Raw genomic sequence first — 27492 nt, forward strand, 5'->3', positions numbered from 1 at the left:
AGTAGTTATCAGAAACACCACACCAGCCTCATCCCAGCAAAGTTGTGCTGCTGAAAGAAGGAGTTATTTGGATGGGAAAAGATCTTGTTGGAAGCCGGTCATCAGCAAGAAAGGCAACTCTCGCTTTTGCACCCCTTTAAATAACTCATCTCCAGGTTCCCTTGTTGCCCCTGGTCCTCACCCGCAACACTTCCCACTCATGTTACCCATTGTCCTCTCTCGACACTAATTCACTAGAAGCCAAACATGTAGGGACGTCCGCGAGGGTGGCAGTGAGGGCAACCCCTCCAAAGAAAACACCCCATCCTTTTGTAGTGTCAGATGAGAGACTGGCATGTTTGAAGCAAGACCCCTCCTTCTGGAAAAGCATCAAAATAGAATGGCAGAGAGATAGACCCTTCATCGACCCAGAAGTCCGATGTCCCCACAGGCACTTGTCTGTCTCATCTCTGAGTGCATATGTGGGGAATGCCTACCTCCATGTATTCTTCTTTCCCCGTCTGTACTGAGAGTTAAGGTGAAAATGTGGAAAGGCCATGATTTCCACCTGGATGTCAGTGAGGGAAGGTACATTTCTCTTTAATTCTAAGGACACAGCAGTGAGGGCCTCCCATCTTATTCCTGCCCTGTGTTTTGTGTCTGAGTTATTTTCTCCTTTTCCCCCCCGATAGAGGTTCAGAATGGCTGAAAATGGGCAGGATGGAATCGGGTGGGGGCGCCCACAATCAGGAAGAACTAACGTGGGGTTACTATGTTCTGAAATGCTGATGACTGGTGCTCTTGGGATGACTCAAGTTTGTCTGATCACTCTCCCAATCTTTTGGCAGGCTCTGCTTCCAGCGGGCCTTGGGGATGAAGACTGCCGGTGTCTTGGCCCTGATCATCAGCCTCAGCATAGTTGCAGAATGCAAACTCTACACTCGATGTAAACTGGCCAAAATATTTGTGAAGGCTGGCCTGGACAATTACGGGGGATTTAGCCTTGGAAACTGTGAGACTCCTCCCCTGCCTCCCATCTCGTTCTAATTTTGAGTGTGGGTGTCTGCTAGGAGGTATAGCAGAGGCCCTCCATGTTTCCAGCTGGTGGCCTCCAGCCTGGCCAAGCTCTCCTCCCATCGGAGATGGCTGCTAGCTCTTCACGTGTTCTCCCACACTGCTCGCGCTCACCCTTCTCTCCTTCTCCCCCTGGTCCTTGGTTTCTCATGGCTGGAGTCCAGTGTTCATGACCACAGGGAGGGAAGAGAACAGTGATGCCAGCCATCCCAGTGTGTGGAGAAGGCTAGGCTTTCCCTTGTAAGGCTCAGCTACTGGCTGCTGTGCAGGTTCTGGTTGGCACTCCTGCTCCTGTACACACTCCCATGTCCTGCTGTTATTTCTCACTTGTGTGTGCATCCTGCCCAAAGGTCTGCTGGGAGGAGGCCAGTGGGGAGCATGTATAAAGAAATTCACCTCAATGGAACAGGCTGAGATAAAAGACTGTGGTCCCCTTAGGTCTTTCTCTCCCCATATAGGGATCTGCATGGCATACTATGAGAGCCGTTACAACACCTCAGTCCAGACTCTCCTGGATGATGGAACCGTTGACTATGGCATTTTTCAGATAAACAGTTTTACGTGGTGCAGAAGTGATAGAATACGACAGAAGAATCACTGCCACGTTGCCTGCTCAGGTACTGTTTCTGGTTATCCCAATTCTTCATCTTTAAATGCTTTAAAGCAGATGCAGAGTTTATGTACACAAGGAAGTCTGCTCCTGGGCCGGCAGATGACTCAGTAGCATGTGCACAAATGTCTTATTCCTCCTAGGGTGGTTTTTAGTAAGCCCTCCATGAAAACAGGGTTGAACCAGTGACCTATGTCTTTTCGTGGATTGAAACATTTTAGTTTTCAACAGGAATGGGAAGCATTCCTTGCCAAGCGCATACCAGAACTGATGTTCTTCCGGCATGGAACTCTGTACTTCTTTGTGTGGATTAAGACAAATGGGCTTGGTTTCCATTTCTTAGAGTAGAAATTAAACCAGGATTCACTTCCTGCTCTTTGCTTCTGTTACTCAAGGGACACATGTGTGCCCAGGATTGGGAGCAGTAAACAATAACACACAGTAGTCATGAGTTCTGCTTCACCAAACCTTACCCAGTGAACAAGAGAGGGTGTGTGGCACAAAAGCTAACTCGATGGCTGGCCAGGAGGGCATCAACTGATGTGGGCTCCAGGAGAACACGATAGTTTAAGAAATTCCAGGCCTGGGAATCTAGCTCAGTGGCATATAGTGTTTGTCTGGCATGTTGGAGACCCTAAGGCCAATCCCCAGTTCCACCAAAAGTAGGGAAAAAAAAAAAAAAAAGGTTCGTGGAAAACTCTGACTGAGGACATGGAAGACATACAGGACCTGAGAATCAAGAAGAGTCGTTCCAGGTAAAGCAAACAGCAAAAATAAAGAACTGGATGTAGTAAGGTTTAAGGGCAGGGGAGTACTGAGCCAGTCTTCCTATGGGGAAGGAAAGAATACCTAAGAATTGTAGCAAAGGCTGGAAACTTCTGGTTGAGGAGCTGGTGACAGCCAGGCTAAGAAGCTGGCCTTGATTTCTGCCTGCAGTGGGGGACAATCACAGTCAGTCAGTGCAGCACTGATTACAAAGGACTGATTTGCAAGAAGGGCATGAAGTAGGTCAAAAAGGATGCCACCTAAGCATCACTGTAATGAGAGGCAAGTCATCAGTGGCACTCACGGGGGAGGGGAGAAGAGGAAGCAGAGCTATGAAGCAGGCGGGAAAGGTGGGGGAAGATGGCTGTGTTCTTCTCCCTAGTTCATTCACTGATGTGTCCCCAGTACCTAAAACATTATCCGGCCACTGTTGGTGCTCAATAAATATCCACTTATTAAAGACATGAACGGACAGAATGCAGGACAGGGTTGAAGTCAGTCAGAAAATACTCTGGGCCAAATTCTTTGGGAGCAGAAAATAAACTGTTTTAATTGATCTTTGCTTCATCATTAACTTGATTGCTTTAAGAAACAGCTAGAGAGCCAGGCAGTGGTGGCACACGCCTTTAATCTCAGCACTCTGGAGGCAGAGCCAGGCTGATCTCGGTGAGTTCAAGGCCAGCCTGGGCTACAGAGTGAGTTCCAGGAAAGGCGCAAAACTACACAGAGAAACCCTGTCTCTGTGTAGAAAAGAAACAGCTAGAGCACTGATGAGACACATCTCTGGGCGTGTCTGTAAGGATGTTTGCTGAGTTTACCTGAGGAAGGAAGACATGCCCTAAATGTGGGCAGCACCCTTCCACGGATGGAATAAAAAGAGTGAAAGGAACCAGGCCTACTGGTGCACTTCTTTAATCCCGGCACTCAGGAGGCAGGTGGATCTCCGTGAGTTCAAGGCCAGCCTGGTGTATATAGTGAGTTCCCGGATAGCCAGAGCTAAATAGTGAGACTGTCGCAAAAAAAACAAACAAAAACAAAAACAAACAAACAAAAACCAACCAATCAACCAACCAGCCAAATAAATAAATAAATGAAACAAAACAAAAAAAAAAGAAAAGGAAAAAAGTGGAGGTGAAAGAAGGAGGGGGTGAGCAGCTGCGTTCATGTGTCTCTGCTTTTGTACTAGGGACACAATGAGGACCATCTGCCCCATGTTCCCACTGCCGTCCGTGCCTTGCCCGCCATGATGGGCTGCTTCCCCTCAAACCCGTTTTATCCCTTTCCCTTGGTTTACTTTTCCTGATAACAACAAGGAAAGCATCTAATACACCATCCCGTCCCTTAAACCAATAAGCAAAAGAGGCTTCAAAATTGTGACTACGAGTGCTGAGTTTGAGCAAGAGAGGTCGTACTGGGCAGAATGATCGGACCCAGTCGAAGCACGTGAGTCCATGGAGGTAGAGTCGTCTCCATCTGAGGTCACAGGGAGGCAGATACAGAAAGAGAGATGAAGATCAGACACTCAACCAACGTTGCTGGCTTGGAGAGCGGTGAGAGAGGCATGAGCCAAGCAATGTGGGCGGCCTGCAGAAGCAAGAGGTGGCTCCCATCTTATATCAAACAATCAAACATCTACCTCAGCCCTACAGTCAGAGGGACTGAATGTTACCAGAACAGAAACAAGCAAGGAAACCATTTCTCCCCTTCACCATTCAAAAAGGAAAACATAGGAGCCAACGTATGATTTTAACCCAACCGATCCCACGTTGCCCTTTCACACAACTATAAGAACAACTTGTGCTGTCAATGCCATGATGTTTGTGGTTATTTTGGGGGCAGAAATAGAAAACGAATACACCTCACCCCTACTGGACCGCCATTATGTCCACTGGGAGTCACTGATAAAGCTAGAACAAGGCACGTTTTAGGAAAAAGGAGAACGAAACAAAGAAAGAGTTCTTGTGATTTAGCAACTGATGGCAGAAAGGAAAGCTTGAAGGATTAGAGAAGGAAAACATCGTGAGGAAATCTCTAATAGCAGCACAGGAGAAAGACAGAGAACAGAAGTATGGACAAGAAAATGAACAGTATTGTGAACTACAAGGATATGATACCTGACAGAAGAGAGGGAGAGATGCAGAACCCTTTCCTGAAATTCGAATTTCTACCCATAGCACCAACAAACCCCAAACTAAAGAACAGGACTCCAGCACATAAGACCTCCCGTGTGACTCACATAATGGAGGCCCACACTCAGGCACATCCTTCCAAAACTCCACTAGGTGAATGAATGTATGTGGTCCATACAAAAGATTAAGCAAGGAGTGAGCAACATAAAATTTCTCAACTGCAACACTGGTAGCAGAAGAAAGAGGAACTGTGTGTCCAAAATTCTGAAGAAGAATAATTTCCAATAGATATTCCTTTATTAGTCAAATTGTCAATACATTTTGAGTATTTCATGAAGACATTTTTAGACAAGTTGCTAAAAAGTAAAAACTTCACCTTTTATATCACTTGGTGTTCTGACTTCCCAGAAAACTCAAAGTTGAAAATTAAGGGGAAAATGTAATGGTTTTGTTAGTTCTTTGAGACTATCATAGCTTATTTTGATAATATCCTATCTTACCCCAACTCCTCCAGATCCACCCTCTCCGTCTTCCCCTCCAAACACCCTCAACTTGGAGCTTGTTCTTCCCCCAACTTCTCTCTTTTTTTCCTCAACCGAGTCCAGTCTTTGTTGCCCAACTAGTCTTAGAAGTGGGGTCTAGAGTGTGGTTGACCTGCCAGGAGTCACATCACTAAAGAAAACAGACTCTTCCAACAGATATCAAATGCCAGAAATTCCTTAGCTCCTGGTGATAATTCATTTCCACCTTCCCCCTTTCCATGATAGGATTTTTTTTTTTCCTAACTCAAGCTTGCACAGCGTTACGCATGTTGTCACAACCACTGTGAGTAGTTCATATGTATGTGACTTGCTGTGTCTGGACAAGTGTCCCCTTTAAGTTATCCATCACCTCTGGCTCTTACAGACTTTCTGATCCCTCTTCTGTGAAGATTCTAAGACTTGCAGTGAGGGGTGTGACATGGATATCCCATTGAGGGCTGAGTACTATAGTTTCTCATCTCTTCATGTTTACCAGTTGAGGGTCTTGATATTGTCATCTGCTGCAAAAGGAAGCTTCTGTGATGAGGGCTGAGTGAAGCTCTCATCTATGAGCATAGGAACAAGCTAATAGGAAACATTTTCATACTATGTCCATTTAGCACAGTAATAGTATTGGGTTCTCTCCAGGGCCTATGGCATATCTAGCCATAGATTTTCAGTCATGCCAACAGTGCCAGGAATGGGTTCCATCTAAGGAACAGGCCTTAGATCCCATCAGAAAATGGTTGGTTACTCCCACAACACTCATGCCATCATTTTACCAATGGGCATATCTTGTTAGGCTGGTCATTATTGAAGCTTGAAGGATGAGGTTTAGATTACTCTTCTCCTCCAGAAGCATACATATCACCTTCCAGCAATCCAGGAAAATTTTAACAGCTCTATTAACGAATGAATGATCTTTCTTTTGGGAAACAGTGAGGATGGTAAAGCGGACGACTGGGAACAGTAGGCATTGGCATCACCTGACTCAAAGCAGAATGAAAACAGGGCTGTGACCAGTTTCTCACTGAAGACTATGAGGAGGAGACATGACCTCTCTTTGGGGACACAGCTAAGTCAAGTGACATGGAGAAAAATCTGGAGGGAAATAATCCCAGACTCACTGTCCTCCCCGCTCCCTTCCTTACTGGTGTTCACTCTGACTTAAGCCCCTCCAGAAGTCAGAGGACATGGAAATCCATTGGTGGCTTCTCTGCAGACTTGCTTCCCAGTGCACAGAGCACAGTGAAGACAGGTATGGAGGAAGGGTCTAGCACAGTTGCCATGTAATTTTCTCATAGCACCGTTAGGGGGAGACTTTTCACAAGAGGATAAATTAAAGCAAGAAAAAGAAAGACACAAATCAGGAAAACAAAGGGCACAAATCCAGTAACCAGGAACTCAGCGAAGGAGAAAGACCAAGGGAATGCTGGGCATGGCCCAGGGAGGCTAATCTATATGGCTTCCAGACTGAAAAACTGATCTTTGCTCTCCAGCTCGTGGTTTGTCTCCACGGCAAACAAGTATTTGAAGAAAGCGTGGGTGCTCTGTAGTTATAGATGAATGTTCAGAAAATGTCTCTTATGTATTCTCTTGTCTTAGTTCTGTGAAGAGTGAGAAAGACATTCTTAAATTAGTGGATCTTGTAGTTTTGTTTCTTCTTTCTAACAGATGAGTTTCTGAAGCTCTGTTATCAGATGCGTGCGTATTGATGATGGTGGTCTTCTCAGTGGGTTAGCCCTGCTTTCACTAGAGTCCTACCCCCCCTTAACCAGGGTACCATCTCTCACACAGACACTGTATAATAGTGTGATTGTAACTGCAGCTTCTTCTGGGAAGCATCTACACTGTCAATTTCCTTCTATTCTTTTGCTTTTAACTCATCTATGTCTGGGCACTAAAGGTGAGTTTTTATAGGCAAAACATAGTTAGCATTTGCGTCCATTCTGGCAATCACGTATTTGTATTAAGTGATTGAATCAAGGTCAGGAATTGCTTTCCTAAAAGGACACACAGTAAATATTTTATTTAGGCTTTGCTGGCCATATGTTTTCTGTTGCAGTTACTAAACCATAATGTAGTGTGAAAACAGCCACAAAAATATGTAAATGACTAGGCTTGGCTGTTTTCCAATAAAACTTTATTTAAAAACAAGGGCGGGGGGAGATGGAAATAGTCGGCAAAATGCTTGTAATGCAAATATGAACATCTGAGTTTGGATCCCCACAACCAACATAAAAAACCTGGTTCAGTGGGTATAATCCCGGTGATGGGGGTGAGGGAAGAGAAGAGGATCATGGGGCCCTGCATGGCCACCACTCTAGCCAATCAGTGAGCCATAGTTTGAGTGAGAAACTATGTCTCAAAAAATAAGATAGGAAGTGACAGAAGACCCCCACAATGTCACCTTTTGTGCAGCATAGGCATGCATGTGTGTTATCTGTGGCTTAAATGGGATCCTTGCTTCATAGCATTCTATTTCAGGACACACCCATGTATTTCATTTCGGCATGTGGTGCACCTCACTAGGAATTTTATTTTATTGTTAAATTTTATTGTATTAATTTATTGTTTTCACTTGAAATAGTTACCTGGCAGACCACTTTATAACAGAGATAGCTTTCACTGCACATCACATATACTCCATCTTCAGCGCTCAACTCTTCATTCCTTGGGTGGAGTCCTTTGGGCAGGCAGTTAAGGAATGTTTATTCTCATTTAGCCTAAAAAATTACCTTCAACTGTTTCTGTTTTTGTGGTAGAGCCTCCTAACAAGCATGCCCAGCTTTCTTTGTCTGAGAGTGACTCTATTTCATTTTCATTCTTGAAAGAGTTTATGTATAAATAAGAAATAAATAAATTTCTGCATAGTACACATACAGGAACAAAGTGCCTCAAATATGAAAATATGTGTATAAATAATATGTATTTCTATATATACATGAAATCCTATATGGAAAGGAAAAATTTTGATCCTTCTTCGGCATGCTTCTCCTTCTAGATTCCGACTTGAACATGCTCAATGTTCTCTCATCACTCAATGAGTTCCTCCTTTTATGTGTTATATTTTTCAGTATTTTCCATTAATTCTTCAAATTCTGTCATCAAAATCTCTGATCTTTTTCCCTGAAGTGTCTAATCTATCAAACTCAAGTCTAATATCTTCTTTCCACCTAGTGGTAGGAAATTATTTTATACTCCATCTTACATCATATTTTTCTGTTTGCATTGACCATTTGGTTCTTATTATGGGTTATGTATCAACACCTCTTTTTCTATGTAATAGTTTTCTTGGCTCCTAGTTAGTGTGCTTAAGTAGCCTTGTGGGTGTCTGGCTTGTTGTTTCCATAAGGAAGGAGTGCTGGAATTTGACAAGCAGCTGAATTCATCTTTAAATACCATGACAGAGTTCTAGACTAGTTGATGGTGTGGCTAGCTCATCCTCTATCAAAATATGTCTCTCCTGGCATCTTTGGAATGCCCTAGAGCAATGGTCCTCAACCTTCCTAATGCTGTGACCCTTTAATACAGCTCCTCATGTGGTGGTGATCCCCAACCATAAAATCATTATCACTGCTACTTCATAACTGTAATTTTGCCACTGTTATGAATCATAATGTGTAAATATCTGACATGCAGGATGTCTGATATGCAACCCCTATGAAAGGGTTGTTTGCCCCCCCCCCCCGCAAGGGTTTGCCCTCGAGGTTCAGTGAGGTCTCTTCATCCTGAGTAGTGAAAAAGAGGGTAAGTCTCCCAACCTGTAGAACCCTGCAGTTGACCAGCTCCAGAGCATTTCTTCCTGCCTGGCCCAGGGAGTCAGGCACTTGACTCATCCGGATTATTTCAGGTGTACTCTGCCTGCCTTTCAGATAGTCTCCACAAATTCCTGCTCCAGAGCTTCTGACCTATCTCAATTTTCACCTACCTATTCTTCTCTGAGCAAAAGCGGCAATCACAGGCTCTGTGCCTCTGTTTCCTCTCTTAAAGCTTTTCATGTGTTTTGTCCTGTTTGTCCAGTTGTTGGCAGCAGGAAGAAAAATTCTTCTCACTATCGTAGATATGCTTGACTCGATACGCACATTATTCAGTTAATACTGTTCCAATTTAATTCCAGTTAAGGAAGTCTTGGGAAATGCAGGATGATCCTCATGTAGGGAGCGAAAGTGTCAGTGGTTGATGGTTAACACTAAATAACATTCATACCTGTTTCCGCTTCAGCTAGAGATGGAGGGCTGGGTTGTGGTCCAGTGATTGAGTGCTTGCTTGGCATACACAGGACCCTGGGCTCCATCCCTAGGATGGAATTTTTAGAAACAGCTTTAAAATAGAAAATAGGATGTTGGCTTTATACCCTAACCAGCCTTCAGTGACCGATGGACCTCAGCCTTGGGCCAGAAAGACTGTAATTGGAAACAATGTCCTTCTGTCCCGTGCTGTATAGAAGTAGGAATTTGTTATGAAACCCTAGAAATGAGTTTGCATTAGGTACCTTCACGAGGTATATTGTGGCGGTATTGTGTTCCCCAAAATATTGTGCACCCTAATAAACTTATCTGGGGTCATAGAACAGAACAGCCGCTAGGTACAGAGGCTAGAAAATGGTGGCACCCACACCTTTAATCCTAGCCTTCTGGAGGCATGGATCTCTGTGAAGTGAGGGAAAAAAGCAGAAAGGTATTTAAGGCATGAAGACCAGAAACTAGAAGCTTTTAGCTGGTTAAGTTTTTAGGCTTTTAGCAGCAGTTCAGCTGAGATTCATTCTAGATGAGGACACAGAGGCTTCCAGTTTGAGGAAACAGGATCAGCTGAGGAATTGGTGAGGTGAGGTGATTGTGGCTTGTTCTGCTTCTCTGATCTTCCAGCATTCACCCCAATACCTGGCTCCAGGTTTGTTCTTATTAATAAGACTTTTTAAGATTCAGTCTACAGTATATGACCTTACATCTATGTACAGTACAGACTTCATGCCACTTCAGAAATTATACAGTCTCTTTGATTTCAAAACTGTATTCCTAAAACCGTTTCTTCCCTTCTTCAAACTACTCAGAATTTATTTTGATGTATTTGCTGTGGTTTAAATGTGTTCCCCAAAGTTTATGTGTTAGAAATAATACCAAATTCCTGTGACTGGTATTTTGAAGTGGGGAGTTGAGAAAACAGTTTGGGTTAGATGACGAAGGAAGGATGGGGACCCTATTTTGACATTAGTGACTTTATAGGATGGGTAGGGAGGCTAGAGTGAACACGCTTCCTGTCTTCCAATAACGCCCTCTGGCACGTGCCTTCACCAGCGGATCTCCCAGCAACATGCACTAAACAAAATTCTCTTACTTATAAATTATTTAGTCCCAGATATTTTGCTAGGGCACCAGAAGATGGACTAGGTAAATACTCACATATATAAATTAAACACACACACGTATATGATGCATACATAAACACACACACCATTTATGAATTTCCTGATATAATGGCAATCAATCTTCTTCTAAAACACAGGCTTTGCTAATGAGAGATGACTACAGAAAATGTGATTGCTGATATCTCCATATAACGTAGTCCATGTACATCAATCTTATTCCTCATCAGCTGGGCATCTGAGTTGGCCTTCGTTACTTCAGAGAAGAAAAAGAGATGTGAAGCAGGACCATGGAGGTTGTAATTATTCAGGGGGAGGCACAGGGACTCTGACATGCACTAACTGGAAGCAAGAACTGCTCTGGGTACCAACTGTTGCTGGTTTCTGTTGTTGAGTATAGAGCAAACTATTCCACTGTATATTGTTTCTGAGGAACTGGTCCTATTCTTGTTTGACTAGACAAAATTGTCTATTTAAGGTAAATTGGGCAGAAACAATTATTGGCATGAATCCTTCTAAAAAGCCTGCTGCCTCCCCGATTTCTGCCCCTCTGCTGCCCCTCTGTGGTGATTTCACTGTTTCAGTGTCTCAACTCTGCATCTGGTTCCTTCCCCGCCCCAGGCTTCCTAAGCACTAAGTTAATCCAGCCATTTTCAAGAGACTTTTTCCTTATTATTGTATTGGTTTCCTGTCATCCAGGCTGGGCTCCAACTTACTGTGTAGCTGAGGCTGGTCACGAACTCATAACCTTCTTGCCTCTACCGTCCAAGAGCTAGTGTTATAGTCATGCACCACCACCACTCAGCTCTGAGTAGCACTTTGGAAACACCCTAACCAGTCTGACAAACAGCTTCCCTCATGGTGTCCTCTTCCCTAACCCACACCACCTGATCCTGCAGTGTAGCTGGAAGTTTTCCTGTGTCCTGGCCGGCTGGGGTCGGGACAAATCTCTCACCCACAGTCCCATAGCCTTTTATAAAATAATCACACAGAGGCTTGATATTATTTACAAACCGTATGGCCATTAGCTCAGGCTTATTACTGACTAGTTCTTACACTTAAATTAATCCATAATTCTTATTTTTGTTTAGCCACGTGGCTTGGTACCTTTTCTCAGTTCTGCCTTGTCATCTTGCTTCTTCTGTGTCTGGCTGGCGACTCCTGACTCAGCCTTCCTCTTCCCAGAATTCTCCTCATCTGTTTATCCCACCTATACTTTCTGCCTGGCTACTGGCCAGTCAGCGTTTTATTTATCAACCAATCAGAGAAACACAAATTCACAGCATAGAGAACGACGTTCCACAGCCCGGCTGTGAGTGAGTGAATCCTATTCAGGGTTCAAACTGTTTTCCCAAGACTGAATCTTGCCCTGGCACATATGCGTGGGATAGACTCCTGTCACAGAACAATGGAACATGGCAGCTTCCTCCTCACAGTATGTAATGCTCCCTCCCCACCCCTTGAGACAACACCAATGTCACTTGCTCTAGGATCCCTCCCCAGCCTCTTCCAAACACAGGCCCATTTACTGGGCATGGGGCCTCAGTTTATAGGAACAATGATGGTATCCACTAAAATGAATGTTCTGAGGATGGACGGGGATTTTCATGAAGATATTTACTGTATGCCAACACAGTAAAAGTTGTATTATCTGATGGCAATGAATAGCTGTTATAGAGATGTGTGTCTCCAGAAACAAGACGCCCAAGCTGCCATAGCTCTGCTGCTCCTGGTGACCCTAAACTAAATGTGAGAGTTTCTATCCACTGCCTTAGCTGCCCCTGCCTCACCTCAATCCTGTCTCCGGTTTTCTTTCTGTTGTGGCTCTTTTTTTTTTTTCCTTGTGAAATAGTAGTTTGTTTTAAATCAAAATAAAAATAAACCTCATTTTGAATAAATTTGCCTACAGGAAAAGTCACAACCTTAATCCTCTAAGGAAAGTAATACAATTAAAAGTAAACCAGCACACTGAAGGAAAAGTTCCACTTCTAGCAAATTTACAAGCAATTCCCTATTATGATAGTTTATTGAAACATGACATTTCAAGCCAATGTTTCTTCTTTCTGGTTGTTTTGTTTTGTTTTGTTTTCCTGACAGAATAAATGCATTTCTGTTGTAAAATGTTTGAGGATAAACACCTCAGTTTCAAAGCACTGACGATCACATCTTAGAGCTAATTCTCATTAAGACACCAGCGAGTTCATAGTCGTCTCTCAAAAGCTGTCCAATAGACTGTGTAGAGGTGGGGCCTTCTGTACCACGTGATGGGAGATCCACCAGACGGCAATGCACTTGAAATCGAGCTAGACAACAGAGAGGCTAAGGCTTTAGATGCATTTAACGTTAATTAAGTTTACTGTATTTATCTTTTCCAGCTTTATTTAAGTATAATTCACAAAAACCCTATGTAAAGTGTGTATACAATGTGATGGTTTCAGATCCATATGTATTGTAAAGTGACTTCTATACTCAGCTAGTGAGACATCCATAGTTACTGGGTATTTGTATGTGTGTGTGTGTGTGTGTGTGTTATGTGTGTGATATGTATGCAGTATATGGGGGAGTGGTACGTGTATGTTTGTGTGTGGCATGTATACGTGTGTGGGTATGGTGTGTGTGTATATGGTGTGTGTGTATGTGGTGTATATGTGGTGGAGGTGTGTGGGATGGGGTGATATATGATGTGGAGAGAGTGTGTATTATATGTGAGGCATGTGTATGAGGTATGTGTTGTATATGTGGTATGGTACTTGTATGGCATCTGTGTTATATGTGTGTGCATAGTGTGTGTATGGTATGTACGTGTATGTGGTATATGTGTTGGATTGTGTGTGTGTGTGTGTGTGTGTGTGTGTGTGTGTGTGTGTGTGTGTGGTGGGGGGAGGTGGTATGTGGGTGTGTATAATGTGTGGTGTATAGTGTGTGTGATACAGTAATAACTACATAATCATTATGCTGTGCCCTGGACCTCCAGAAGAACCCTTGCATCTATATCTGCAAGTTGGTACTGAGACCAAATACCTCCTTGCTTCCCCAACTCCCAGACTCTAGAAACCACCACTCCGTCCTCAGGTCTGCACCTAGAGAACCCACCTTGCTGGAGGAGTGATGTCAGACTTTTCATGTTTTTTTTTTTTTTGACGTTTTCTGTCATGTTTATGTCAAGGAGGTTTGGAAACCACTTCCAGGCAAGCAGGAAAAAACCACTGACAGTCAAGAATCGCACTTGCTCCCAGAGACTTTGACTGACAAAAAGAATGGGGCAGCTGGCTCACAACCCTACATTTTCTTCACGTGAAAAACACCCTGGATAATTCTTTTAATGTATAAACTGGAAAATGACAACAGATGGTTTAACCTTTACTGATAGAGATGGCATAGATGTCAAAGTGATCTGAGTACAGGAAAAAAAAATGCTGCCCTGCCTTATGTGTGTATTTCTACAGGACAGTAAAAATGGCTTCATAGTTAAGAGCTCCTGATGCTCCAAATCAGGCAGCTCACAACTACCTATAGCTCCAGCTCCAAAGGATCTGACACCCCGTTCTGGCTTCTGCAGATACTAGCGTACACACACACATACACACACACCATAAATAATTTTTAAAGTGTTTTTTATGCTTCCCGCTATCTTTTAAATGCAATTCTCCAAACTTTTCAGAACTGTATTATTCTCAGGTAGCCCAAGGTCAGGATGGTCTTGAAAACAAGAGCTGTATTATTGGTAAAGAAATTCATGTTTCTCTGTAGGGAAAATCACAACTCTTCTGAGCCCCTTCCAGAAGAGCACAGAAGTTCTGGTATAAGGACCCCTCAGAGAGCAAAAGCCCCAGCTAACCCTCACATCTTTCTTTGCAGCCTTGATCACTGATGACCTCACAGATGCCATTCTCTGTGCTAAGAAAATTGTTAAAGAGACACAAGGGATGAACTATTGGTGAGTGTTTCCGTGGGAGACTCAAGCTGACCTGCGTGGGACCTACCGTGTGTCTGTTCATAGTGGCTAGGGTGGACATGGGAAATCGGTATCTGCAGAGTAGTCCAGACAAGGGAATATGAGTAGTTTACACTCACCCCCAAGAGAGTGAGAGTCCAGCGCAACACAGCACAAGGGGCAAGTATGGGGAAAGTCTTGATGTCATGTGAAGGAAAGGGGTCTATCTATCACCACACCAGGGGGCAGGGAGCCTGACTTTGCTCTAAATGTGTGTGAGATTTAGAGGCTGCAACAATATCTGGTGGAGAAAGGTAATAAACAGCAGTGAGGAGGAGATGCCCAAGTCTGTAAATGATAGCCAGCAGGATCACTTCTGAGCAAGCTCCCTTCATCTCGATTGCTGTATTTCTAATGAATCCTGCTAATTGGGGTACCCATTTGGTAGCTCAGAGCTGGGGCTCTCCATGATCCATCCTTTCAAAAGCAATTTGCTTGTTAGTGAGGCAAATAGTGACTAGGAGGAAATGGGGTGAGGGAGGAGAGACAGAGAAAGGCTTTAGTGAGACGGAGGAGGGATGGAAGCTTTAGGTGTCTGAAGCAGGTTAACCACTGAATACCCCTCCGGAGGTTACACCGAAGGTCATTTGGGGTGGCATGCCTCCTCCTGCTGTCTCCACGCCCATCTCCTCCTCAGGCAGGGTTGGAAGAAACACTGCGAGGGTAAGGACTTGTCTGAGTGGAAGAAAGGCTGCGAGGTCTCCTGATCTGGAGCAGGTGCGAGGATGCTTTGCCATGACTTCCCAGATTTGTAATGAGTATGTATCCCTTCTCTGCACAGTATCCCTTCTCAGAGCTGGAGAGGGAATCCAAGCTGTGTTTTAAGGAAATAAATATTTCCGTTTATATGTCTTCACTTTCCCCTGGCTTGAGTTCAATGATGTCACAATAACTTGATGCTGTTAAGACTTGGGAAAATCATCTCTGGAATGTTTAAGAGAATAAACTTTTCTTCTTTGCTGTAAAAGTTCCTAAGTATGTAGCCCTGACATGTCTGCTCATTCAAAAATGAGGCTTTTGAAGGTCAAAAGACGCGCTTGGTAAGGAACCTTAAGAAGGCTGCTAGCCAGTTTGCCAACCCCCCTACATCCCCAAGAGTGTGTGGCCATTCTTTCTAGTCAGGGGACACTCAGCACTTCCTCAGATCGATGCTGCTGAAGAGGACGCTCCCGCATCCTGGGTGGAATCCTGATGGCGGCTCTAGCAGAATAGACACATCGAGAGCAGCGGTTTTGAACTTGTGGGTCGCAACCCCTTTGGGCATCCCATATCAAATATGTAGCAAAATTACTGATGAAGTAACAATGAAATCATTTTACTATTGGGGGTCACCACAACTTGAGGAACTGTATTAAAGGGCCATAACATTACAAAGGCTGAGAACCGCAAGTGCTAGATTCCAAAGAAACTCCAGGCAAATGGTTACCGGTGGTGTCTATTAGCATGCCAAAGTGCATGCTGGCTTCCATGCTCTCTCAGCATTGCAAATACCTGTTGCCCAGTCCCCGGCTCTTCTCACCCTGCACCCCCTTACCCTAAGCATTAACTCACGGGGGGGGGGGGGGGGGGGGGGGGGGGGGGGGGGGGGGGGGGGCTTCCCTTCCCCTAGCTTCTCATTCCTATATAACTCTGTCATTTAAGCAGTCATGTCCTCATTTTATACAATGACAAAATTGTTTCATCTCAAGACATGCAGAATGGGTTAGCTTGGCCTGGGACCTGAGGACCACATGAAAGGAGTCTATACCATGCTGCAGTGGCCTGAGGACATCAACCAGGGAGATATTTCCAGGATGGCTCTGCTGGAGATGGCCATGGCTCCCTCTCCTGACACACACAGCAGGGTGGCTCTGCCCGGGGGATTCATGTCCAGTTTCCTGTACATCTTTCTTTCCCACTGAGCCACAGTTGGTTGAAGCTTTGATTCAACCTGCTTGCTCTAAAATTGAGGTGGAAGCTATAGACTCTTGTTGAGTGCCATATGATCTAGACCTTACTAAATTGAGGTTTGTTGGAGAAACGGCTACAAAGCAGTAAGCCTCCATTAGAACAAAGTCCCCCAGACTGAGGAACGCCGTCCTAACACCTACAGAACCCTTCAGTGTTCCCCTGTTGCCCCTGCCCAGCCTTGTCTGTTGCTCACTTCATACCCACTAGCTTAACTTAATCTTTGAAATATCATAACAACTGCTTGTCAAAGACTATTCATCAATATTGTTACAACTTAACAAGCGTCATAAACCATGGGAGAAAAGCTTTCGGAACATATTTAAGAATTGAAAAATAGTTCTATAAGATGACTTGGGGAAAACTGAAAAAAAAAATGTAGAATCCATTAAGGTCCACTAAATCAATAACCTGTGCCTATGGAAATCCATAAATATGTATTTTCCCTGCAATTGCCCAGTCATCCATCTGTCCTGCAGGCCTCGTTTTCAGCAGAGCCTCCTCCTTCATTAAAACCAGTGGCACCAAGTTAATGAGTGAGGTTGGCACAGACCTGGCGCCAGCCATCAATGGCCAGGGGAAAGAAAAAAAACAATCCCCAAAGTTCAAGATAATGGGACGCTTGCTGGCGCTACGTGATTGATCTTTTTTTTTTTTTTTTTTGCAAAACTCATAAAATTTCCAAGCATGCAATCTTACTATTTTCCTCCCCAAATGTTTTATTTATTCAGTATTTCTATAAATACTAATTTGGGTTGAAAATATAATTTCCCATAATTAATGCCTCAGAAATGCAAGAGGAAATGATTACTTCTATTCTTAGGTTATCTTTATTGGACAAAAGAGTGGTGAGGCAGCCACCCTCATTCCTTCCCTGTGTGCGGTTTCCATGACACCCGGAAGCAGACTTTCTTCTTTATTTTCCTCATGACCACCGTATCAGGAGGCCTACCAGATGCACGGAGCAGATGGTTAATATTAGGGGTGTGTTATGAGCACACTTTTTTTTTTCCTTTGGGGACTGGTTCTTGAGAAACCCCTCCCCCAGGATCTCCACCCTTTACATCTCAGCTTGCTCTCTGGCGCCCCTTAACACTTTCTGGTCCTGTCTGCCATCTTCCTTGATACCTCCTGCGTCTAGCCTGCCGTTCCCCCTCTAGATATGGTTGACACTGGTTCTTGCCTGGGTTGGGAAACTGGGCTGCCGCTAGAGCTCAGCCCAGCCCACGTGAAGCTTCCCTCTCCTCTGACCCTCAGAGGTCTTTCCTCTGAGTTTGTATTATCCAGGGCTGGTATTCCTATCCAGTCTGTAAACTTGATGCCTGGATTTTATCTTTCACTTCCTTGGTTTGTCACAATCCCCTTTGCAGTCATGACCACGTAATAGCTGATTATCAAAACTCTGGTGCTGTTTGGTTCTGCTGAGCACCTGGGACAACTGAAGGAGTACAAATGGACTCTTGTATTTAGAACACTTTCATTGTCAAGATGTTGCTCGTGATAACCTTGGTGTTGGCTAAAGCATGCTTCATTTTCTGCTGGTCACTCACGTGCAAACTGGGGAAGCATCTCTCCACCCTCACAGTGTGACACACATCTATGGAAGCTTATCCTTCTGTGAGATCAAATGGAGAGAAGGAAAGAAGCTATTATGTAAACTTTAGATCTGGAATGTTCCTTGAAGGGTCATGTGTTGAAAGTTTCGTCCCCAGCTCATAGTGCTATTGGAAAGTGTTAGAAATGGTCAGAAGTTGGGGACTAACTCATCAGGTAAGGACACTCTGTGTGCAAGTTTAAGGACCTGACTTCAAATCCCCAGAACACACATCTCTTTTAACACAAGCCAGATGTGGTTGCATGTGCTTGTTACTCAGCACCAAAGGAGAAGAGACCGCAGGATCTCTGGGGCTTGCTGGCCACCAACTTAGCTCCAGGTTCAGTGAGAGACCCTGTCTCAGGAAATAAAGAAGAAAATGAGAGGACATCTGATGTCTTCCCCGATCTCTGTACACGCGCATAGTCACATCTACCTGCACATACATTCCAGGTGTGCAACACAAAAAGAAATTAAGAAATATTTTAGAAGGTAGAGCCTTCATGGAGAAAGCATGCCATTGGTGGTGTACCTTTGAAGGGACACTGTGGCCCCTACCACCACCTCTCTTTCTGCTTCCTGGCCGGCATCATGTCTCCATCACAAGGCTCTGCCTCACCATAGAGATCATGACTCATGACCCTGAACCCCTGAACCAAAAGACATCCTCTTTTGTCCCTGGTGTTTTGTCGCACTGGTGAGACTCTGGCTGACTCAGAAGCTAGCTGTTCCATTGGGTGGCAGAGAGAGAATGACCCTCCCTACCCATACACGGTCACAGAGTGGACACTTCTAACCACTTAGGCTCCTCACTGCCAGTGGGCTGTATACCAGGCTGTGGTATTGTCCCGGTCTTTCTTTTCCCCACCTTACTAGTTAATCTCTGATTATAATAGAAATCTGTATTTATCACGAAGCACAAAGAAAAGTGTTTTTCCAAAACTACAAAAGTGAAATCTCATCATTTAATAGCGACAACTACATTTTTTGTTTTTCTTCTCCTTTATCTACTCCATGTAAAGTATTTTATTTTGTATACTGCTTTTTTTTTTTTTGCTTACTATACCACAAGAGTTCTGCCACAGAAAGTTTTTCCAAAATATTCACATGGAAGAGCGTGAGAGTTCTCACAATTCCCCATAGTTCATTTCCTCTTTCCTCTGCAGTTCTAACTTTGAGCTAACCAATAGCATTTTCAGACCTTGGACTCTAAGCCAAATTCTGCAAAATGCCCTTTCTCCTCTCACTGTTTATTCTGCTCCAAACTTCACCCAAAGTCCTCAATGCACTTTTACGGTCTCTGTCATCCCATGGCTCTAGAGAGCATCTAGAGCTGCTTGGGGGGTGAGTGAAGGAGGTTAGAAGCATGACGTTGATTACAGTCTCAAATAATTAGGACCTGTCATCTATCATTGGTTGGTACTGCAATGGCAAGTCACAGTTTCCCTGTTCCTGCCTGGACACAGATCAAAGCCACTACCAAACAGAGCAAAGAGCTCTGAATAAAGTACCAGAGTCACTCCATGACTAGCTGTATGCACAGACAAGGTACCGTGTGTCTGCATCTCTCTTGCACAGTGGGAGTGGTAAGTGCCATACATAGTGTGGAAAAGGGGATTGCCACAATAGCAGAAGCACATGCCACAACGCACCGGCTCTGCAAACACTCCTCAGGAGCGACCATATTTTGCATGAGATAATGAATGACTCTCTCCAAAGGCAAAGGAGCAGATCCTGACTAAAAGAAGGCCATAAGAAACTGTGGTTGGGTTTATTTTAAAACCTCTCTACAACTATGATTTCCAAGCTATAGGGAAAAAATAAATTAATTTAAAAAAAAAAAAAAAAAAAAAAAAACAACCTAACTTGCGGCTAGATTTTCCTGGCTGCTCCTGACCACATCCACACTGGCAGCACAATTCTTGGTGAGGAAGAAAAATCTAAATCTATAGTTACCTTGAAAAGCATTCATGCAAAAATAAAGGCCAGATTCAGAAGTAATCCAACTTCTGCATCGCCTCTCAAAACAGTATCCTGTTACCGTCTAAAGCAAACAGAGCAGTTTGGAGCTGACAGGCTGCGCAAAAGGGCAGATTGGAAAAGATTAAATATTTGTGCAAAAAAAAAAAAAAAACATACACTCCTTCACAAAGGGCTGCCTCAGTCTGGAATAAAAGGGCAGGAAAGCAGAGGAAGGAGGCGGGAGCTAGAAGAGAGCCTTATCTTTGCAGGGTGAGCCTGATGGGGGGGGGGGGATGTGGAGAGAAAACATCAGAGGGGACACGGGGTGATTTGCCCACACTCTGGCCAGTGCAGGCCGGGGCTCCCATCCTGAGCTCCTAGGCTGCACTTTTGACCTCTTCGGGGAAGCCAAGCAGGCCACTTACTTGGGCTCAGGCACATATGGAATTGAGATAACTTGCTGCTTTGAACTTGCCAGGCTGGGATGGCAGAGAAGCTGGGAAGAGGCACAGGCTGGCTCCCCTGTCACCCACCGGCACCAGCACATTAATTTGCAGGAGCTGGTGGGGGAAGGGACACAGTGGAGGTGGGAAAGAAGAGGGGCCTGGAGTAAGGTCAGAGTCCTAGGCACATCAGCACCCTGAGACAAGGTCTGCCAGAAACACTTGAGAAAAGGGAGATTTGGGGAAATGGTTAACAATTGCCATTTTCAACTCAAAGTTGGTTTTTGCCCCAGAGACATTTTAGTGGCTTCTGGGAGCTAAAATTCAAAAGGCTGGGGGTGGGGTAAAAGGAAGTGGGGAAGAACCCTCACACAATGCAGCCCTGTGCTGAGCGGAGAGGGGCTGATAATAAGAGTTAGGCCTGGGATTGTTCTGTGGACTTGGAGCTCCTCTGGTCGACTAACTGGGGTGCTTCACAGTAAAACCCCCTGGGGATGCTTTCAACACAGCTCAGGTTACCCACAGTTGAGGGGGATGAGGAGAAGAGCCAAGGCACAAAGTCCCTCGGGCTACTGGGGGCGGTGGTGGAACTGCGGCTGGCCAGGCTTCGCTCCTGACTGTCCTGGGACACTCCTCCAAAGGCACTGATGCCTTGCCTTGTTCATTGGGTCAATTGGGCTTCCTAAGGGTAAGACTTTGAGGTGTGGGATTTTTCTCAGTCAAGTCAATTCATTGTGTGTGTGTGTGTACATCTATATGAGTGTGCACATCTATCTGAGCATGCAAGTGTATACAAGTATGTGCAGGCCAGTGGTTGGTGTTAAGTATTTTCAACCACTCCTCATCTTATTTTTCGAGGCAGCATTCGTCGTTGAACCTTGAACTCCCCAATTAATCCAGACTAGCTGGCCAGCAGCAGCCCATCACCCTCTTCCTGCACCACCCTACCTCATTCTCCTCTCTCCGACTTTCTCGGCATCTCAGACGAGTGCATCCAGTGCACTCCCCCGGGGCCCAGCCTCCGCCCCGAGCAATGAGGGAGCTATTCCTTTGAGTTGTCAACCCCAGGAGTCTAGAGACAAACCAGGTCAACAAAGCAGAGAAGGATGGAGAGGAATCCATATGTACCATACTGTAACATTCAGTCGGTATGTGCCAGCCACAGAGACTTGGGAGCTGTAAATGTGGCCAATGGCCGATTTTGCTGCCCTGGAGTCCCTCAGCGGGCAGGATACCACACACATCCACACTTCTGAACTTCATGGGCTCTGGGAAGGTTCAAGTTCCAGTTACCAAAAAGGCAATTATGACTCTTCGTCTGAATATAAAATATATCAAGTTCATTTATAAATGAGGGAATCGGCAGGTATTAGAACCAGTTCTGCAGACGGGAGCGATGGCTGGCAGTTAGGAGCATTTCCTACCTTTACAGAGGACCCAGGGTCAATTCCTAACACCCACATGATGGTTTCCAACCATCTGTAGCATCGAGTTCCAAGGGGTAAAACACCCTCCTCTGTCTCCCTCAGGTACCAGGCATGCATGTAGGTAAAACACTCACACAAAATAAATCTAAAAATATCAAAATCCGTTCTGGAAGATCGATAAACTGTGTATTTATGAGCAATTTACTAAAGGAATGCCAAACTTGGGCGCTAAGATGCCTGGAATCAGCATAACCTAATATATATGGGGAAATAAACCACATGCTTTAGAGTTTGTTTGTTTTTTCTGATAAACAGAAATTGTATCACTAGTAAATAAAACCTCCAGCTTATAATTTCTCTAAATGTAGGCATTTTAGGAAAGCACCAAACAGTGAAGTGAAGAAAGTGTGTTCTGTACCTGAAAAACCATTTCAAGAGCACAGTTACGTCCTGCTTATCTGTCTTACTTCCAAGTGTTTGATCGTTTTTCTTTTTTTCTGTTTTGCGAGACAGGGTTTCTCTGTGTAGTTTTTGGTGCCTGTCCTGGATCTTGCTCTGTAGACCAGGCTGGCCTCGAACTCACAGAGATCCGCCTGGCTCTGCCTCCCAAGTGCTGGGATTAAAGGCGTGCGCCACCACCGCCCGGCTTGATCACTTTTCTTAATAGCGAGAAAAGAATAATGAGACCACATTGTAAAGAAGAAATACTGAGGTAGCAACACGCACAAGAACGCCGAGACTTAGAAGTCACGAAATGACTGGTGCCATTGCTCCCGCTGACAGCCATGCTGGGATTAGCACACCCCAGCGGTGGCCGCTGGGCCCTTCAGATCCGATGGAGACAGATTCAGTCCTTTAAGCAGCGAACACTGGAAAGCCTTTCAGGCAAGAGAGCTTTCTCCTACTCTGACAAAGTATCTGAGATATGCATGTCATAAAGAGGAAAGTTTTACCTGATGCTTTAGTTTAGATCTAGAGCAGTGGTACTCAACCTGTGGGTTGTGACCCCTTTGGGAGGCCAACGACCCTTTCACAGGGGTCATATATCAGATATCCTGCATATCAGATATTTACATTACAATTCATAACAGCAGCAATTTTACAGTTATGAAGTATCAACAAAAACAATTTCATGGTTTGGGGGGGTCATCATAGCATGAGGAACTGTATTAAAGAGTCACAGCATCAGGAGGGTTGAGAACCACTGTTCTAGAGTGTCACTCAGAGGCTGGTGTATCCAAGGCTTGGTCACCAGCCTATGGCAGTTTGGGGGAAGCAGTGGAACTTTCAGGAGAGAGGGCTAATGGGAGGAAGTTACGTTACTGGGGGTGTGTCCTCTGCAGGGATGCTGAGACACTGGCTCCTTCCAGTCTCCCTTCTTGATTCCTGCTCGTCATGAGGCAAACAGGCCTCCTCCATGTGTGGGCTTCTGGGACGCACTTCATATCACAGGCCCCAAAGCAATGGAGCCAAACAGCCAAGGGCAGAGAGCTGAGGCTCACACAGACCTTTCCTCCTTGCATGTCTCTGTGGCCAGGGCTCGCAGATTTGCAGAGTTCAGTCCATGATAGGTTTTCCCCTTCGCTTTGGAGCCTGTGGTGCACCGTGCACATGGCAGGGGCATGGTCGGGTGACACTCCAGATCCAAACGCTCCAATCTCTGAGTGACTTCTGAGAACGGCAGAGCTGTGGCCCACACTCTGCCTCAGTTGATTCGTTTTGAAATTTCAACTCTTTTTTGCTACTGTTGTCGTGGGCAGAAAAAGCATCCCTTCCCCTCTCTTGCATGATACAACAGAAGACTTGGCCTTTGAGGCCTCCAGGGGAGGTTTAGAGTTCTGCCTTGCAAACAACTTGGGCCCCAGTACTTACTCTCTTCAGGAGACCCTCCCCCAGGCCAGGCTTCCTCATGTGGCTTTTCTCTGACTGAACAACCTGCCCATTTGGTTTTTGCTTAATTATCTTGGTTGTTCATAGTTATATCTTCTTTTTAAGGAGTTGAATAAAAAGTTGGGTGTTGTGGTGTGCTTGGGAGTATGAGTAGGAGGATCAGAGTTCAAAGACAACCTTGGTGGCTTCACAAGAATTTCAAGGCCTGGGTTGTAACTCACTCTCTCTCAAAAAAAATGAGTTAAGTTTGATTTAAAGATTTTTGTAAGGTGGGGCGGTGGTGGCGCATGCTTTTAATCCCAGCACTTGGGCAGCAGAGGCAGGTGAATGTCTGTGAGTTCGAGGCCAGCCTGGTCTACAGTGAGAGTTCCAGGACAGGCTCCAAAGCTACACAGAGAAAAAACAAAATAAAACAAAGCAAAAGAAACAAAAAGATTTTTATAAGTAACTAATAAGAAAGCAAAATTCTCATCCACTTTTAAAGTAAACATAAAGCAGCCTTCATACCCACATGTCCTACATCCTTACATTCAACCAGCCAGATGGAAAGATATTTGGGGAAAAATATGTTACTGAACACATTCAGAATCTTGGGGTTTTATTGTTTCCTGAATCTGCAGCCTACTGAACACTCGCATGGCCTTTACACTGTAGTGAATGCCGCAAGATGTGAGGACCGACTTACAGCAGACGAAGGACATGTACAAGCCACATGGGAATCCCGTGTCACCAAGACCTGCACATTTTAATAAGCTAGTTCCTCCTTGCAGTGTTTAATGCACTAAACCAAAGCAAAAATTACACAAGGAACAAAATGTCAAAATAAAGTCATGGCCTAGATCATATTTCTTTCTTATGCCTGAGGTTTCAGAGCGGGTCTGCGCGGTGCTGTGAATGGTTTCTGCTTTATTTGGAAATTCTGGTATTTTGCTCATTACAGACTTTCTTGGACTAAATTGTGTGTTGGGTAAAAGCAGGGATTTCAAATGCTATTATCTCAATTACTCAGTTTATAGAACGCACTTAAGTGGAATGCCGAACCCTGACCCTCATGTGACATAATGTGGAAGAGAAGCATGTTGGAGATCTTTCTGAGCCATGAGTTAAGGAAAGTGGGGGAGGGGAGGGAGGGGGAAAGGGAGGGAAGAAAGAGGAGTGAAGGGAGGGTCCTTCTGAGAAACAGAAGACAGGTGAGGTGGGGGCACTTAGGAGCGGGAGAGATGTTCAGGCCCTAACTAAGCCTGTGAATAGTACCCAGTAAACAGCTGTCGCCGTGGAAGAGACAAAGCAGTCTGGTAGAACGATCTGTGTGGCTTCAGCCTCACCTGAACACTAAGAACATGTCTGACCAGTGACATGTCACAGCTGCTTGTGACAGTCATGTAGAAAGCTTTTTAAGAAATACCAATTCAGTATTTCTTGTGGTGGTGCACGCCTTTAATCCCAGCATCAGGAGGCAGAGGCAGGCGGATCTCTGTGAGTTCAAGGCCAGTCTGGTCTACAGAGTGAGATCCAGGAAAGGCACAAAGCTACATAGAGAAATCCTGTCTCAAAAAAAAAAAAAAAAAAAAAAAAAAAAAAAAAAAAAAAGAAAGAAATATCAATTCAGGGCTAAGATTGTAGTGGTGGGAACAGCCTTTGTCTAAGCAGATCCAAGGCCCTGGGTTCAGTCCCCAGCACTGCCAGAAACAAAATCCAAACATATCGAGTCCCTAGCTCGACTCACAGGTCACCGAGTCTAACCTGGGGCTTGTGGCCCTGACAACAAGGCTTCTAATAACCCCCAGGCCCATGGGCCTTCATCTTGTCTAATGCTCGTATTCTGAACTCCGTGTTCCAGCTGCTCTTGGAGTAATCAATACACTGGCTTTTATAAACTCCTGACCTGTATGTTAGAAACCTTTGCGAACCCACAGAGAGCCATGCTCCCTGGTCTACAGAAAAGCATGCTCATTTGTTGTACTTAACTTAGTCTGCGACAGGGGTTCTCAACCTATGGGTTGCGACCCTTTCACAGGGGTCTCCTAAGACCATGGGAAAACACAGATATTTACATTATGATTCACAACAGTAGCAAAATTATAATTATGAAGTAGTAACAAAAACAGTTTTATGGCCGGAGGTCACCACAGCAGGAAGAACTGTGTTAAAGGGTCCCAGCATTAGGAAGGTTGAGAACCATTGGTCTAAGGGCTCCTATGGCCTCTCCCTCACCCTACAGAAGCCATTGGTTGGTTCTAAATTAAAATTCCTCATTTGATATAGCATCCTCAGGATACTGAGATTCTCCTCATGTAGTCCTGGGCATCACGAGCACTTCCTGTGGACCATTCTTAGGAAGCTGGCTCAGGTACAAACCCAGGATGTGTCTGACCAGCAGCTTCCTGGGGCTCCCCAAACACGCGATCGGGGTTCCACTCTCAGGGCCCTTATTTATCTCATCTGCACTGGATATGGGCATTTTAAAGTCACCTATGCCTGTCTGGAAGCCAGGGCTCAGTGCCACCTTGACAAGTTGGGCTGCTGGGAAGCACTGAGGACCTTACCCAATGACCTGCTGCATAGGACACATTCTAAATCTCTTCCAGCTATGGACAAGGCTCAGCAGCTGGCTTTATAAGCTCTTTAAAGTTTAATCATCCAAAATATTGACTGCATTTAGCACAGCGGAGCTAGACTAGGACCAGGCAGAGAATGAGAAATCTAGAAGCTACATGACTTTGGCTGTCCTTCCCACTCTCAGGAAGCCGCCTGTCTCCTCCATCAGTGATCTATACAGCCTGGCGGGCCAGGAAGCCCTCGGTTCGCACTTACCTAGCATGGCCACTAATTTAACTCCTCAGATCTCTGATAATCTTTAAACAGTGTATTAATGTCATCTAGTGGGGTGGTTGGAGTCTTAAGGCGCCTCACTTAACATCTCCACGTTGCTTATACTCATCAGCTTTTACCACTGTTATTCTGACTCGGCCCAGAGAGCCTCCCGGTCACCATCACAACAGTGGCGGGCATCCATACCACCTTCCACTGCCCTAAAGGACTTCAGCTTGTTATGATGGTGGCTATTGACACGGTAGTTTTACACCAGAACCTAAGTTCAGCTACTTCTAGAGTTTTGGGAAGAAGTTGAAGTTCTTACCGCAACTCTATACTTTCAGAAATTTTTTTTAAGACCAAAAATTGGAGGAAAGCCCCATGCTAGTGAGGTCAGGGGTCAGCACTGGGAAGTAGTGTGATGTTTACAGGTACTTTCTTGGGTACAACTAAGTTCTGGGGCAGGGGAAAGGATGTGAGGACAACAAGGACAGGACTGAGAAGTCAGGTAAGCATGGCGTCACTCTGGACATCCAAACTGCTCCTGAAGTTCCTGCCCAGTCACAGGCTCCGAAATGTCTAACTCACAAAATGAACACAAGATACTTGGCACCATGCTGTTGTACCATTAAAAATAGTCAAGCTGCGCAACCAGCCCAGATACGCACAAGCCGATGAATGAGCAAAGAAAGTATGATACCTGTATCACAAGACAAAAAGGATATGACTTGGGGTGGGAGATATAAAAAGGCAGCAGGATGGGGTTACACGTACGGGAGGGGATCAGTCAAAGCGAACTGGCATGAAAATGCCGTAATAAAACATTTTACGCTAGCTTCAAAAATCAACAAATTCCAAAAATTAAAGACAATGTGGTACTGAGACACAAGAGAGTTTTTTTTGTTTGTTTGTTTGTTTTTTTTGGTTTTCTTTTCGAGACAGGGTTTCTCTGTAGTTTTGCGCCTTTCCTGGAACTCA

At 44.8% G+C, this 27492-nt stretch overlaps 1 protein-coding gene across 1 annotated transcript; it reads left to right on the plus strand.

Moving 5' to 3' along the window:
* Window positions 1-843: 843 nt before the first annotated feature.
* LOC128104739 (lysozyme-like protein 1) lies at window positions 844-15144 on the plus strand. Its single transcript, XM_052729754.1, has 4 exons — window positions 844-991; window positions 1512-1670; window positions 14302-14380; window positions 15075-15144. The coding sequence occupies exons 1-4, from the start codon at window positions 853-855 to the stop codon at window positions 15142-15144; spliced, it is 447 nt and encodes a 148-aa protein (XP_052585714.1). The 5' UTR covers window positions 844-852.
* Window positions 15145-27492: the final 12348 nt, after the last annotated feature.

Source organism: Peromyscus californicus, unplaced genomic scaffold (genome assembly GCF_007827085.1).
Source record: "Peromyscus californicus insignis strain IS unplaced genomic scaffold, ASM782708v3 Scaffold_8__1_contigs__length_139910024, whole genome shotgun sequence".
Lineage (NCBI taxonomy): Eukaryota > Metazoa > Chordata > Mammalia > Rodentia > Cricetidae > Peromyscus > Peromyscus californicus.

Excerpts from the sequence above, each read along its gene's own strand:
- LOC128104739 (XM_052729754.1), top strand. The coding sequence starts at position 853 with ATGAAGACTGCCGGTGTCTTGGCCCTGATCATCAGCCTCAGCATAGTT. Across the intron at positions 992-1,511 it reads GGGATTTAGCCTTGGAAACT|GGATCTGCATGGCATACTAT; the intron begins GTGAGACTCCTC and ends CTCCCCATATAG. Across the intron at positions 1,671-14,301 it reads CTGCCACGTTGCCTGCTCAG|CCTTGATCACTGATGACCTC; the intron begins GTACTGTTTCTG and ends CTTTCTTTGCAG.